The sequence below is a fragment of the Nycticebus coucang genome, chromosome 5, assembly GCF_027406575.1.
Source record: "Nycticebus coucang isolate mNycCou1 chromosome 5, mNycCou1.pri, whole genome shotgun sequence".
Lineage (NCBI taxonomy): Eukaryota > Metazoa > Chordata > Mammalia > Primates > Lorisidae > Nycticebus > Nycticebus coucang.
The window spans coordinates 81,870,563-81,887,689 of record NC_069784.1 but is presented as its reverse complement, the minus strand read 5'-3'; the positions used below and the strand labels follow the sequence as shown (position 1 = coordinate 81,887,689).

Genomic DNA, 17,127 nt, shown 5'->3' with positions numbered 1-17,127 from the left:
CGCCGCCCTAGAGGTGAGGTCTTGCATAGGCTGTCCTTGAATTCCTGGCCCTAAGCAATTCTCTTGTCTTGGCCTCCCAAAATGCTGTTATTACAGATATAAACCATGCCCAGCCAAAAGTACATGTTTTTTGATCTAGAATTTTCACTATTTAATAGTAGCCTGAGGACATAATCAGACAACTGTTTGAAAATATCAGAATTTCCACAGTAGTATTACTTAATAAATTCAAAATATTGAAATAGTTCAAATATCCATTAAAATACATTATTTACATTAAATTTTAGTACTTCATACAGTGGGAATTTACATAGGTACTAATGATTAAATGAAATAGCCCATAGTATGCTAAGTAAAAACAAATGCAAGTTTCAAAATAGTATCTATAGGCTCAGCGCCCGTAGCACAGTGGTTTCGGTGCCAGCCACATGCACCGAGGCAGGCGGGTTTGAACCCAGCCTGAGCCCGCTAAAAAAACAATGACAACTGCAACAAAAAATAGCTGGTGTTGTGACGGGCCCCTGTAGTCCCAGCTACTTGGGAGGCTGAAGCAAGAGAATCACTTAAGCCCAAGAGTTTGAGGCTGCTGTTAGCTGGGACACCACAGCACTCTACCAAGGGCAACATAGTAAGACTGTCTCCAAAAAAACAAAAAAAAGAAAAATAGCATCTATATTACGATTCCTTCCTCCAGGGAGGATTTTAAGTAAATTTCTTCCTTACTTTTTAGTTTTTTATATTAGTTGGATTTTCTACATCTGAGGTATCTTTTAAAAATAGACAAAACTAAAAAAAAAAAAGACAAAACTGTGTATTTTTTACTTGGAAAAAATAGGTGGGCACTAGCAAATTTGGGATGTTTGGAGAGGCCTCTTTGCCTGTTCAGATCTTAAACTCTTTGTGGTTTCAGAACAGTCTGGTGGAAAAGGTCAAAAGAACGCTTAGTGCTTAACATGGAACGCTCAGTTCTGTACACTCTGTAGACAACTCAAATGGTAAGACAGCTATATTCCTGATAAATTCTATTCAAGTACACAAATGGGGCATTTTCTTTTGGTTAAATCCAATAATGTAAAATATAATGACATTTTTAGAAATCTTTTCCAAATGCAATAAACTCATAAATTAACACAGTACCTATCTCCCTTTGGTTTTCTTTTTTGTAGTGTCTTCCCTTTGGGCCTTCTTTCGCTTCCTAAACAGGGGCTCCCACCAGGTCCTGTTACCCGTATTGATTCAAGGCCTTTGGAAGATTTTTTAAATGTGAATTCCACTGGTTCTCCTTCTTTTAGGCTTCTAAATCCTTCCATGAATAGTTTGCTCTGTAAGGAGGAGAGAGAGAGAAAAGAGATCATTATGGCTGCTTTATAAATTATCTCTATAATTCTAAGATTAACAAAGCAAGATATTCTGTTACCCATTACAAAAGTATGAAGTCTGTTCTTTTTTTTTTTTTTTTTTAGTTCAGTGAAACACACCATTTTAAAGTTTTCTATTGCAGTGCTGGCAATGGGAGATTATTGTGATTACTTTTTTTTTAATTTTTGTAACATTTAAAAATTTTTTTTTAATTTTTTAACATTTTTTTAAAAAGGCAATTTGGTAATACTTAGAAAAATTTCAGTGTGCATATTCTTTGACCCAGCAATTCCACTTCAATGACTTTACTACAGACAAACTCACACAAAGGTTCAAAAAAACAACCATAGCCCTGTCTTGTAAAAAGTTATAACTACTTTAATAAAGATCTCCTTTAACTGTGTTTAACCCACCAATTTCTCAACCTAACTGATCCTAGAACCCTTTCTTTATAAGTACAGATGACTAGTGTACTTAGGAAATACTGAACCAGCTTCGCCCCTCTGAATTCCGTGATCCTAAAGGCAACTAAATAATTACATATACCCAGATCTTTACATAGGCAAAATAACAAAACTTCAAAATCCATTGCAAAAGGAGACTATTTACTGTGAAAGTGAGACATCTTCCATAAAAACAGGGTTATTAACCTGTCTCCAGTGCCGGTCTCCTGACACCGTGAAATCCTCCATGCGAAGTCTGCAATTTGGTGGCAACTTTTCTGCTGTCTGGTGAGATGTAGGCAAAAAATAATCACAACTGCCTACACCCTTTACAATAGCAAATTATTATTTTAAAGTCATTTTAACATTTCTACAGCATTTTCTCACTTTTTTTCCTCCTAAGCTCTCTCCTCACTATTTCTAAATGGTTCTTCAGGTTTCATTTCCTTTCTCCCTTACCACTCAAGAAAGAGCAGACTATTTCTCTTTTGAATTGGATGAAGTGGAGCATAGTTCAATTACTGAAACTATGAAAGCAAAACAACAGCATTTTAATTAGAACTATCCTATATTCATGTGTCTTCTTTCTGTAATAATAATTCTATCACTTATTTATCCCTTCATAGTTCCCATGCACTTTCCTAGCACCAAATTAAGTCGGTGTTTTCCATTATTAGTTTCGGTAGGTATAATTTGTGAGTAACTGCTTTTCCAAATCTAAAGTAAAATTCTGGCTCATACAAACTGGTAAATGCTGGCTATTCTTTATGATATTTGGAAAGAATACTTTTTAAAATTCTAGCATATGCACCCTCACCCCAAATTAGTACATAAGGCAATTTAGACTCATAATACTTGACAAATATTTAATGAATATCCATAGAAATGGCTTTGCAAGAAAAGGAGTCATAGAAAGATAAGGAGTCAGAAAACATGTTATCTCTTTGCTATTATACCAAAATAGCTGCAGCATAGGAGGCAGAGACCTGTCAAAATGTGGGGAATTAGCAAATTATATTAATTTGCAAAAATCAACTTTTCCCCTTGAACTGATTTTTATTAAAGGTTCCTCCATTTTTCCAGTCACACCAGTTCTAATCCTTAATGTTACTCAAATGAGTTATTGAATCTTGTACATCCTTCATAATCTCTCTTTCATCTGTTCCATCCATTTTACTGAATTATACCATTGCTCTACCTCAGATCTTAACTATCTTCTATCAGGACAAGTGTAATAGTTTCCTCACTGACATATCAGCCTCAAATTGTTACCACTCAACCAGGCTCACTGCCTGCTACTCAAAAGGAAGATCATACATTGAGACAGCAGGGGTTATAGCAGAGAAAGGGTTTAATATTGCAGGATGCCACATAGGAGGAATTTCTCAAATCTGTCCCCCCAAGAATTTGATCCTCGAACTTCTGGGCTCAAGAGATCCTCCTGCCTCAGCCTCCTGAGTAGCTGGGATTATAGGAGCATACTACCATACCCTGCTAAATTTTTACTTTTTTTTTTTTTTTTTTTTTTTGGTAGAGACAGGGTCTTGCTGTTGCAGGGCTGGTCTCGAACTCTTGGCCTCCAATGATCCTCCCACCTCAGCTTCCTGAAGTGCTAGAATTAAAGATGTGAGCCACCACACCCAGCCCAAGCCAGGGTTTTAAAAGATAGTTTGGTGGGCAAAGGGCTAGGAAATTAAATCTGCTGATAGGGCAGATCATAGGGCTGGGAAGCAAAAGCAGAAATTGTCTTCTTGAGCAGAATTGTTTCCCGGGTTGCAGGACCAGTTGAGTTAGTTTCTTGGTATGAGTCACTGGTCTGGCTGGGTCAGTCACTCCACTGGAATGCAATGCGGGTCTGGAAGATATCTCAAGACTAGCCTTAGGTTTTACAAGGGTGATGTTATTTACAGGCGCAATGAAGAAAAAAGCTAAGAATCTTTATGATCATCAGCTATGTTACTCTTAAATAATAAGCAACTATAGGACCGTAAGCTAGGGAACCATGGCTGGTATTTCATATGATATACATGTGTGTATCTGTATATATATGCATGTGTGTGTGTGTGTATGAAAATAAAATTATGCCTATACCTTAGCAGACTTCAGGCCCTTACCACAGATCCCACTTTATCACTTTTTATTTATTTTATAAAGTACAGTTTCAAATTCTCCTTCCTACTCTGCAACATCTTCCATACCTACATATTCTCTCAATAAATCTTAGCCTGTTAGTCTCCTGCCTCAAAAATTCTACAACATCCCTCTAAAATTTTAGATGAGATCCTTCATAATCTTACCTTTACTTATATTTTCCATTTCCTTTCCAATTACTCTAAAACACAACCCCTCCATTAGTAAAACTAACTAACTTATACTTCTCTGAATATTTTCTCATCTCTGTATTTCAGATTATTCTGGTCAAGGACATCCTCTCCTCGTCCTGGCTGTACATTAAAATCTTACTCAAACTTCAAAGCATAGTTCAAACAATCCTTTATGGGATCATCCTCAGTGGCTCCAGTTATAAAATTCTGATTTTTTTTGTATAGTTTTTACAATATAACCCTGTGTGATGCAACTATTTGGGTATGCCTTGAATATTCTGAAGGCCAAGGATGGTGATATATATCTTAGCATTTTCGAAAGGGCCTACAAATAGCTATCATTCAACAGGTACTTAAAAAAATTATAGATTTAGTATCAATAAAATCTTTCAAAATTATTAGACATTTTAATAAACATGGACTGAACTCGGAAGGGTTAAATGAGTTACTCATGCAAAGTCATACATTCTGGGTCCCACTTCTATTACATAAACTACGTTCTCTTATTCTTAATGTCCAAATGATACTGTGTATGTTTTATCTGAAATAAAATGCTGAAAGAATTATAATAGTTCGGGGTAATAATGTTATTTGCTGACTCCATTCAGAAGCTGGTATGAATCTATTTTCCTTGTTATTCGTTCTACTCACATTTCCCCCCCCACAACCAATTTTATTTATTTATTTATTTACTTATTATTTATTTTTAATTTATTGGTTCAGGTTCATTGAATGTACAAAGAATTATGTTACACTGATTGCATTTGTTAGATAAAGTGTCTCTCTTGTAATTGTGTCCCGCACCCACAAGGTGCGCCATACACCGTAAACCCCACTCCCCCTCTGACCTCCCTTCTCCCCTTTCCTGGTTCCCCACCCCCCACCTTGAATTGATTTGAGTTTTTCTCTTATGTGGGCATGTATCAGATCATCTACTGGCTTCATATTAGAACTGAGTACACTGGATTCTTGCTTCTCCATTCTTGTGATACCTTACTAAGAAGAATGGGTTCAAACACTATTAAGGATACTCACATTTTCTAAGGAAATAGCCACTTTTGATATGCCTCACAATTTATGAAGTTGTGCACATCCAAGCCAAGAATGCTGATTTATGCTGTTTTTAACTCACATGTAACATCTATATAAGCCAGGACTTTTGGTATTTGGGCTTATGTTATCTTCTGTGCCATATGTTTGAACAAAACAGAGGTATATTCTGTACAGTGGTGTCCCCAAGCCCCAGGCCACACAGGATCACCGCCTGAGCTCGGCCTCCTGCCCCATCCCTCCTCCCTCCCCTGTCCATAGAAAAACTGTCTTCCATGAAACCAGTCCTTGGTGCCAAAAGGGGATCTCTGCTGTACAGAAGAGAATTGTAATTATTGAATTAACAAATAAAGGAGTGACCAGATAAATGAAGAAGCATTTAGAAGAAATGCATACATCACACTAAGATATCATGTCCTTACAATAAAACAGGCCAATATTGAATGCGCACATATTAGATCATCTAACACCTCTAATTTGTGTTACTCTTTCTCTAACCAAGTAAGGGTCCCTTTTCTCCCTCTTCCCTTCATTTCAATATTTAAAATTCATCATGGCACATTTATTTAAGAAATATAAAAATGTTGGCTTTTAATTTCCCTGTGATACTCCTTTTTTTCCTCCCAACCGGTTAAAAATAACTTTTTAAAAAATAATCACAAAAGTATAGAGTCAAGTGAGAACTGTCCAAATGCTACATAGTTTATTTGCCAAGTACTTCTCCCCAGGGCTCCACAAAGGAATGGGATTACTTATCTCTTTCAGCACATGCTTTTTTTCCCTAACCAGTCTGGAAAAGCTCTGAAGTATTGCTACAGTTTCATACTTGAGTCTCCTTAGAGCTAAGAGCACATTTTCTTCTTAAGGAAGCATAAGCTGTCTTCCAGTTCAAGATGGTAGGCTGAGCAACAGATATTCATATTATTCTGTAAAAGCCATCAAAATGGTAGTAAATTAATAAAAGAGAAATGTGTCCACAATAAGGAAGAGGGAATGAGAAAGGTGCCATTAGCAGAAAACTGAATTCAACAAATTTCTGGAAATCCATGTGCTATCTGAGAATTGAGTTGAAGGAGCCATCCCTTTGAAACTAACAGAAGGGCTGAAGCAAAAGCAGAAACCAGCATTCCTAACAGAACTCCCAGAGACTGTGCTCACACACAACACATGGGATGAGGGGCAAGAAGACCACTTCTTGAAAACAGGGGGGTTAATGGAAGGGTTGTATAAGGATGACATGCCCGTTTCATCCTAATTCTACCTACACAGGTGAAAAAAAGGCAAACACTGCCTCAAGACAAATAATATGAGGCCCTTCTCTAAAGAGATTGAAGGAAATATCTGGATAACTAGTAAAATACTAGATCCTGTGCACAAACTCCTGTTTTTTGGACTATTAGCAGGCCACTGGCATAAGGACTAGCTTCCTACACACTTGACCTTAAGTCATTATTATTATCTTTTTTTTTTGGCCGGGGCTGGCCTCCACCTCTGGCATATGGGGCCGGTGCCTTACTTCTTGAGCCACAGGCACTGCCCATCTTAAGTCATTATTATCCTTCATTCTTATCCTTCATTCATATACCCCAAGGGTCAACCAACAATCATAAAACGTGCAGCATAATTAAGAAAGGCCAAGGTAAATGAGAGCACAAAAGAAATTTTATACACACTCTAATTAGTACCTCCGAGATAGATTTGAGACAATATATCATCAATACAACATGATCAAAAAAAACAGATAATATAAAAAGTCCTCTCAGAAAACTTAAAATCATTGTTGAAATTATGGGAGTTTGGGCCAGGCATGAGAGCTCAAACCTGAAATCCCAGAGCTTTGGGAAGCTGAGGTGGGAACATTACTTTAGGCCAGGAGTTTGAGACCAGCCTGAGCAACATACCAAGATCACATCTCTATTAAAAAAATAATAACAATAAATAAATAAATAAATTTAAACTTAGCTGGGTGTGGTGGCATGTACCTATAGTTTAGCTCCTTAAGAGGCTGAGGTGGGAGACTCACGTGGGCCCAGGATTTCAGGTTACCCTGAGCTATGATTGTACCACTCAACTCTAGCTAGGGCAATAAAGTGAGACCTTGTTTCTTTAAAAAAATAAATAAATAAAATAAATAAAAAGCAGGAATGGTGGCTCACTCCTATAATCGTAGCACTCTGGGAGGTGGAAGCAGGTGAATTGCTGGAGCTCAGAATTTCAAAACCAGACTGAGCAAGAGGGAGAGCCTGTCTCTCTTAAAAACAGAAAAACTAGCCCGGGGTTTTGGCAGGCACCTGTATTTCCAGCTACTTCGGAGTATGAGATAGGATTGTGTGAGTCCAGGAGTTTGAGGTTGCTGTGAGCTATGACACCACAACACTCTAACCCAGGGCAAAAGAGTGAGACTCTGTCTAAAAAAAAAAAAAAAAAAAAAGTAAGTTAGAAAATCTCTCACATACAGAATAAGTAGGTAAGAAAGGAAGGGAGGGAGGTAAATATACGAGTGAAAAAGCAAGAATTACAGAGGATGAATCCAAAAAGACAAATATTCAATGTTAACATGAGTTCTAGGTAGAGAGAATACAAAAAATAAAGAGAAAATAGGAAATGAATAATGCCAAAAAGTTTTTCCAGAAGTAAACAAATAATACCAAGGTGGAGTCTAAGCCAGATGGAAGCATTAAAGATGCTTTTACACGTAAGGTACATTTTTGAGTGCATGAAGAGCAAGTGAGATTTGAATGGAGATTGAAGACAGTAATCCAAATTGGGGTAATGGTTTACTCATATGCATATGCAGTAAGAATAGTTAATGCTATGCTTAAGGGTGACAAGTATTTAAGTGTATTACTGAGAAGGAAGATACCAAAAAACCAAGTTAAAAAATGCAAGGGCCAGGTAATGGAAATTTCTGATTGACATCCTAAGCATTTTATTATGTCTAATATGGATATACCTACAGATAGTTTTTGGTATTAGAAGAAGCAACATCAAATCTGTGTTTAAAAAATTGCAACTACTTTGGTTTATAGACAAGTATATATATATATATATATATATATATATATATATATATATATATACACACTTTTTTTTTTTTTTGGCGAGACAGAGTCTTACTTTGTTGCCCTCAGTAGAGTGCTGTAGCGTCACAGCTCACAGCAACCTCAAACTTTTGGGCTCATGCAATTCTCTTGCCTCAGTCTCACAAGTAGCTAGGACTACAGGCGCCTGCCATAATGCCTGGCTATTGTTTTTTAAAGAGACGGGGTCTGCTCTTGCTTGGGCTGGTCTCGAACTTGTGAGGGCAGAAAATCCACCTGCCTCAGCCTCCCAGAGAGATGGGATTACAGGCGTGAGACACTATGCTTGGCCAAAAAGAATGTATTTCTTACGAAATAACTATAATAGTCTCAGCAAGAAATTATTACAACTGAACTACAAAAAGGAGGACAGTTTTACAAAAAAATTCAGAATTCATACCTATCATCTGCCATACAACATCACTAGCCTCGTATAACAATTCATTATAGAAATGTATGATGATGTTGTAACAGCAGCACAAATCTTTGCAAGTCTGCTCTAAATGCTTCATCACCGAGAAGATCCCCTAACACAGCAGGCTGGAAGACAACAATTCTAAAAGCCAAATTCTGGTCTTCTTGACTACCAGTCCTTGAACAAGTCTATTAATATGTTGATAGTTGATTTTCTCAAACTATAATAAAAACAAATTTATGTGATTCTCTTCATCATTAGGCAGTATAATGAGAATGTAATTAAAAATTATTAAATTATAGAAGAATTTAAGTCTACTAAAGCTGGGTAGTATAGGTATGTTATAAGAATAGCAGATTTCTAGATAACAGATATTAGGAAGCTAAAGAGGTAAAAAAAGAATTTAAAGAAATTCAAATATACTCCATTTCTTTTTAATATTTTTATGAAGCAAAGACTATGTTTTCTAAGGTTATCAGTAGAGAAATATATAACCAGCTAAGGACAACTAGTTACTACATAATATACAGTGTATAGTGGTAAAAATATTATACAATATCCGTGACTATCATACAATATGCATGCTAGGACTCTTAAGGTCTACGTGCTTTTGTGTACATGACAAGATACTTCCAGAATCTTTTTTCCTTTCCTTTTTTTTTTTGGAGACAAAGTCTCACTCTGTTGCTTAGGTTCAGCCAATCTTACAGCATCTCAAACTCCTGAGTTCAAGTGATCCTCCTGCCTCAGCCTTCCTAGTAGCTGGGACAATAGGCACCTGTCACAATTCCTGGCTATTTTTTTCTATTTTTAGTAGAGATGGATTCTTGCTCAGGCTGGTCTCAAACTCCTGAGCTTAAGGGATCTTCCTAACTCAGCCTCCCAGAGTGCTAGGGTTACAAGCATGAGCCACTGATCCTGGCTTCACATCAGGAATCATTAACCAGAGACACCCAGAACAGAGCAACAAGATCAGACTAAGTATCAGATGATCTGCGATCTAGCATTGGTCAACAACTAATACGTACTGCAACCCTACAAGTCCCTTACTTGGAAGTAGGCAGGTCTCTCTCTTTTCCTTTTGTTACAGAACATGAATGTCTATTCTCTGTTATAAGATTTATTTTTTAATTTGGTGACTTCACTTTGTCTATGTGAACACAAATGGAAATGAATGGGTAACTATTTTTAGTCAATACTGAAATTTCCCTTTATGCGTTCTTAAAATTTCCCAATTCACTAAAGAGGCAAGATTTGAGTTCTTTCTTAATTCAAATCCCTTAACAAAACAGAAGTTAAAAGAAATATGGTGATACTATAGAAGTTAATGTTGACTGAGAATTCCACCTACATAGATAAAATGCAATTTAGTTCCAGTCAAATTATTACCTCTCATACAAACAGGATGAAAAATAATAAGATTTTTCTACTTGTCTTGAATATTAAAGAAAGCCTCATGTAAATCCTTCCAAGTGGCCTATATTTCAAACCAAGAAGTACACGCTAAACCTGACCACACTACTAAAAAGCCTTTTTTTTTTTTTTTTGGAGACAGAGTTTCACTGTGTCACCCTGGGTGGAGTGCTGTGGCGTCACAGCAACCTCAAACTCTTGGGCTTAAGTGATTCTCTTGTCTCTGCCTCCCAAGTAGTTGGGACTACAGGCACCCGCCACAACACCCAGCTATTTTTGTTGTTGTTGTCATTGTTGTTTAGCTGGCCTGGGCTGGGTTTGAACCCACCAGCCCCAGTGCATGTAGCCAGTGCCCTAACTACTGAGCTACAGGCACCCAGCCTAAAATGGCATTTTTTTTTTTTAAGTGTATGGAAAGCATGTGGGGCATTAATGTTGGATTTTAATCCTGGGTTTTAATCCCCATCCTCCTACTTATAAACTCAAGGTATGCTAAAAATATAAAGCACAAAGAACTCTGTGTCAGTTTACTTATCTATAATCTAGGAATAATAGTATCTTCTAGGAATAAAAAAAAAAAAAATCTACTAAAATTACTGTTGGAACCAAAGCATAAAATGCCTAGGACAGTGTTCAGCCCATCAACTAGTAATTCAATAAACAGTTCATACTGTTCTACACTGTTTTTATACATTTTAGGTCAGCTCCCCTCCCTCCCGATACAGGCACAGGTGGGAGAAGACTAACAAGCACGAGCATCCATTCAGTAACAGGCACTGTGCTGAATGCTTGCACCGACCATCTCATTTGATCCACCTGCCATGAACCTTCACCCCCACGTGGCAAGTGTCTATACCTCACTGAGTTTCAGTTTAAACATTATCTTTTCTTCAAAGCCTTTTACATTTTCAAGCAAATATAGGTACTCCTTTTCCAGTGCTCCAATTACAGTAGAACCTCTGTAGTTGACCATCTTCCCACACTGACTGCCTTAAGTGTTGTTTTTTTTTTTTTTGCAGTTTTTGGCCTGGCCTGGGTTTGAACCCACCACCTGCAGCATATGGGGCCGGCGCCCTACTCCCTTGAGCCACAGGCACTGCCCTGACCTACTTTTTATAGACCTGAAATGCAGCATATGTATGCATCAGTACAGCAGGTCTGGTTTCATATGTTGACAACCTCAGTATGCTGACCAGTTTGTTATAGTCCCGTGGGTGGTCAACTTACAGAAGTTTCACTGCATATCTGGTGTAAGTCACCATTGTAACCCTTCCCATATTACTCTGTTCTCTTATGACTATAAATTTCTTCAAAGAGAATACTGTAATTTTTAATTTACATGCTTAAAACCGTCCTGGAAACATATCAGGTGCTCAATATACATTTGAGGTAGAGGGGAACAAGGGAAAGAATCAGGTAGTGGGGAACAAGGGAAAGAGAAGAGGGAGGTAGTAAAAAGTAGCTGTGATTTTTTCTTACTTAGATGAAAACAGTGAGAGTCCCCAGGTGCTATCGGATGAGAGGTAGAACAAGGACTCAAAGCCAGACCTTTGATATCTAAAGCCCTTGTATACCATGCTGCTTAGTGTAACATTCTCTAAAATATTTCAGTCATCCTTCAGTAACATAATATTGAAGTTTAGAATTTTGAAACTATAGGCCTCCAGTAGGCTACCCTATTTTAACCCATGCTCACCTTTTATTCCTTCATTTCCTCAACTACTTAAAATTTATGGGAGGCACCTATGGCTAAGTGAGTAGGGTGCTGGCCCCATATACCAAGTTTGGCGGATTCAAACCCGGCCCTGGCCAAACTGCAACAACAAAATAAATAGCCGGCGTTGTGGCGGGTGCCTGTAGTCCCAGCTACTTGGGAGGCTGAAGCAAGAGAATCATCTAAGCCCAAGAGATGGAGGTTGCTATGAGCTGTGATGCCATAGCACTCTACCGAGGGTGATAAAGTTAGACTGTCTCTAAAAAAAAAAAAAAAAATTTACTACACAACTTCTTAGGTGATATACTGAATCATAAGAAACTGATTCTTTTATGGTAAGATATTTTATTGATCCTCTTTAAAAGTAGGACGTGCTTAATAGATAATAACTAAATAAACTTTAAAAATCCATGTCCCTGATTGCAAGAGGAACTTTGCCTAACAATTGCAATCAATGTAACCTGGCTTATTGTACCCTCAATGAATCCCTAACGATAAAAAAAAAAAAATCCATGTCCTATCTATGCTTCTATGATATTATGTTTCATAACTGAAGGAATTCTCTATTTCAACTACATCTTAAAAAAATACATCTCTGACTTTCCATGCAGTACAAAGGCTATGTACACTATGCATAATTTGAGGATGTATACTATAAATCTAGGAAAGTGTTTCTCAAACTGTTTTTCATTATACTTCCCTAACTAGTCTTTTTCCCTATTTGAAAATTTAAATGCCATAGACATACTGAGTGTTTGCTTATGAACCATGGATCCCTGGAGGACCACAAACCACTATAATATCTCAGACGTTTTTGCCTCTACATGAACCAATTTTTGCTTCTTTGTTGTGATATCACCCACTTTGCATGTCCTTGACCACTAAAAATAATGCAAAAAGTTACAATTAAAAAGCCAATAGATAAAATGGGATTTTGAAAATGTCATATTAACAAGAAGGTAGCAGAAATGGAAGGCAAAGTTACCAAAACAATGGGATAAACAGAAGAACACCAGAGTGAAAGATCTAAATCCAACCACATAAATAATTACATTAGATATTAATGGACATAACACTCCAACTAAAATGAAGAGATTGATCAAATGGATAAACAACACCTATTTGCCATCTACTTATCAACCAAAAAGATACATAAAGATCGAAAGAGGGTAGAAAAAAAGACTAGGTAAACAGTAAGCAGTAAGAAGGCTACACTCATATAGCTAAAAGAAGACTTTAAGACAAAGGGTATTATCAAAAATAAAGAACAGTTCCCAATAAAACTAAAAAAAAAACCTCATTAGGAAGACATAACAAGGCTGGGCATGGTGACTCATGCCTATAATCCTAACACTCTGGGCAGCCAAGGTAGGAGGATTTCTGGAGCTCAGGACTTTGAGACCAGCCTAAACAATGGTAAGACCCTGTCTCTACAAACAATAGCAATTATTAGCTGGGTATTGTGCATGGTGGCACACACCTATATTCCAAGCTATTTGTGAGGCTTAGGCAGGAGGATCCTTTGAGTCTAGAAGTTTGACATTGCAGTGAGTTATAATCACACCACTGCACTTTACTCAAATGACAGTGAGACTATCTCAAAAAAAAAAAAAAAAAAAAGCAATTATAAATGTGCCCAGGAATAGACCTTTGAGATCCATACCTGAACTGTACAATAAGAAAGAGAATTAGACAAATTACAATCACAATTGGAGTTTGAGAAATTATTTTTAAAATTTAAAATATAAGGCTGGGTGTGGTGGATCACACCTATAATCCCAGTACTCTGGGAGGCCAAGGCAGGTGGATCGCTTAAGCAAAGGAGTTTGAGACCAGCCTGACCTAGAGCAAGATCTCGTCTCTAAAAATAGCTGGGCATTGTGGCTGGTGCCTATAGTCCCAGCTACTTGGGAGCCTGAGGCAAGAGAATCAGTTGAACCCAAGAGTTGGAGGTTGCTATGAGCTATGATGCCATGGCACTCTACCAGGGAAGACAAAGTGAGAGGCTGCCTAAAAAAAATTAAAATTAAAAAAATTTTTTTCTACAAACTATGGGGTACACTTGCAATTTGTTACATGCATAAATTGCACAGTGGTCAAGTCAGGGTTTTTAATGTATCCATCATCTAAATAACATAAATTGTACCTGTCAACAAATTTCTTATGATCCACCCTCTCCCACAGCCTCCCCTTTGAATCTGCATTGTTTATCATTCCATATTTGTACATGTTTTAGTAGAAAAGAAAGAATAGAAAAGTAGAGAACACAAATTAAAAATCAGGAATCACTGCTTGGGAGGCTGAGGCAAGAGAATCGCGTAAGCCCAAGAGTTAGAGGTTGCTGTGAGCCGTGTGATGCCACGGCACTCTACCCGAGGGCGGTACAGTGAGACTCTGTCTCTAGGAAAAAAAAAAAAAAAAAAAAATCAGGAATCAAAGATGGCTTGTCACTACCAATCAAAGGGGGCCTATCACTGCCAATCCTAGAGATATTAAAGGATAATAAATAGTACAAATGAATGCCAATAAAATCAACAACTTAAAAGAAATGAGCATTTGTTTGAAAAATACCATTTACCCAAACTGACAAGATAAAACAGAAAGTAATGACCAAAAAACAAAATAAAATGAATAAAATAAGATAAAATGCAGCAAAAACTCTAGCAATCAGTAATCCAGTAAATGGCTACTCTGAAAAATCTAAAGCTAAATCAAACTTAATACTGAAATAATGAATATCTTTTTCCTCAGACTACAAATAAGGTGCAGATGCTCAATCTAATCATCTCTATTCCACCATGTACTAAAGGTCCTAGACATTGCAATAAAGAAAAAGATAAAAATAAAGAGACAGAAATAATGGAAAAGAGGCTAGGTGCAGTGGCTCAGGCCTGTAATCCCAGCACTCTGGGAGGCCAACGCAGCAAGACTTGAAGCTAGGAATTCCAGACCGGCCTAGGCAATGTAGCAAGATCCTATCTATACAGAAAGTAAGAAAACTGATCCAGGTGTGGCAGGCCACACCTGTAGTTCCAGCTACTCAGGAGGCTCAGGTGGCAGGATTGCTTGAGCCCAGGAAGCTGCAGTGAGCTATAACTGCATCTTCAGAGATCAGCCTGTGTGACAGGGTAAGAACCTATCTCTATTAAAGAAAGAAAAAGAAAAAAATAATGGTAATGAAACAGCAAATCTGTGCATCATCTACTATTTATACAGAATATCTTTAGGAATCTTTAAAGTAAAACATGGAACTACTATGTGAATTCAGTAAGCCTAATGATACAAGGATAATACCTACAAAAATCTATTGTATTTTTATTAAGTAGCACATGGCTGGGGAGCCTGTGGCTGTAAGGCCACATGTGGCTTTCTAGGTCCTTCAGTATGGCTTTTTGACTGCATAGAAATTTTATAGAACAAATTCTCCTATTTTTATTAATACATTATTATTCATCTTTATATCTTTAAAATGAACATATTTAAGATACCAAAGAATAAAATAACTTCCAGCAAAATAATCCTCCTAAATTGGCACAATTATAACATTCATCAGCCATAAGGGTAAACTGATGGCTGCTACACTCATGATTTAGTTCTAACTCCCCCACAAGACTGACTGGTGACAGTTTATGGGGTCAGGTATGCCAGTCCTGTTATCAGCTTTTGAATAGCATTGCACCGTGTTTCTGTTTGAAGTAGAATTTGTGAATAGTTTCACAGCTCACCAGTGTTTTTTAATTCTGTCTGCGTCAAAGCCCATCATGTCAAAGAAGGCCACAAGTAGGATGAAGGAAGAAAACAGATTTCGAATGAGGATTAGGAACTGTGATATTCCCTTGTTTCTGCTACAGATGATTTGCTTGCTTTGTGATACTGCCAGCCGTATCAACACGGAAGAGATCCAATGCTCACCAGCATTTGGACTCAGACAGACTACAAATATTTTCTGAGATGGAGAGGCACAAAAATGTTATACTGCAGAAATGGTAAGATGAAAAACAAAACAAGGACAATGCTGTCAAGAAGCAATGAGACCTGGAATAATGCCACTAAAGCTCTTACAAAGTCACTTATAGGCCCAGCGTGGTGGCTCACACCCACAATCCTAGCAGTCTGGAAGGCCAAGGCAGGCAGAATGCTTGAGCTCAGGAGCTGAAGACCAGCCTGAGCAAGAGTGAGACCCCAACTCTACTAAACACAGAAAATCTAGCCAGGTGTTGTGGCAAGCACCTGTAATCCCAGCTACTTGGGAGGCTGAGGCAAGAGATCACTTAAGCCCACGATTTTTAGGTTGCTGTGACCTGAGACGCCATAGCACTCTACCCAGAGTGACAGAGTGGAATTGGCTCAAAAAGCCCCCAAATTATGAGACCACTTATATACTCAGGAAAAAAGGGAAGCTAATCAGTGATACAGAAATTGTGAAAGAATGTATAATCAAAATTGCAGGATGATTAAACCCAGATGAAGATTCAAAGTACAAACAACTGCCTCTTTCAAGGAGAACTATAACTGACAAGCAGCATAAATTATCCTTCAACTTAATGGAAGAACTTCACACAACACTTCAAAAGGAAAAGGTCTATCATTCAATCTCTTTGAATGAATCTACTAGTACTACTGACTGGCACAGGTTTTATACTTCATTCGGGTCACAAAGATTTTCTTTGCTATGAAGAGTTACTGACTGGGCACTCTTGTGAACAGAATAAGGGGAACAGATTATCTTCAACAACTTTCAAAATGAATGTCATTGGACTGAATTTGATAAATTTAGTGAGAGTTACGTACAGATGGCGTACTTTCGGCAACAGGAAAATATGAAGGTTTTATGGCACAGATAAAAGAAGTATTAACAGATCCAGATGCTCTCATTTCTTTTCATTGTATCTTGCATCAGCAAAATTCCTGTGCTAAAGCTACTGATACTTTGCAACAAGTTCTAAGTCTTGTTAACTATGTTTGTGTAAATGCAACACAGCATCTTCGGTTTCCTGACATGCTGAAGTTGAAGAATGAGGTATGGATTCGTCATTATCATCCTAAAGCGTGCTGGCTACCGCAGGAACAGGTGTTAGCCAAAATTTTATCTCTACAAGAACGGTTAAATTTTATGAAGAATGGAATCAGCAATGTTAATGATTTCTGGCTTGGTGCCTGTAGCTCAAGTGGCTGGCGGGTTCGAATCCAGCCGGGGCCTGCCAAACAACAATGACAACTACAACCAAAAAATAGCCGGTGTTATGGCGGGCGCTTGTAGTCCCAGCTACTTGGGAGGCTGAGGCAAGAGAATTGCTTGAGCCCGGGAGTTGGAGGTTGCTATGAGCTG

General features: G+C 37.7%; 1 protein-coding gene across 1 annotated transcript in view; it reads right to left on the bottom strand.

The window, feature by feature from the left end:
- Positions 1 to 17,127, bottom strand: part of LIN28B (lin-28 homolog B) — a 134,526-nt gene that overhangs the window by 65,484 nt on the left and 51,915 nt on the right. Inside the window, exon 3 of the mRNA XM_053590599.1 lies at positions 1,138 to 1,322. Within this exon, the coding sequence (XP_053446574.1) occupies positions 1,138 to 1,322 (185 nt within the window). The remainder of the gene's footprint in view (positions 1 to 1,137; positions 1,323 to 17,127) is intronic.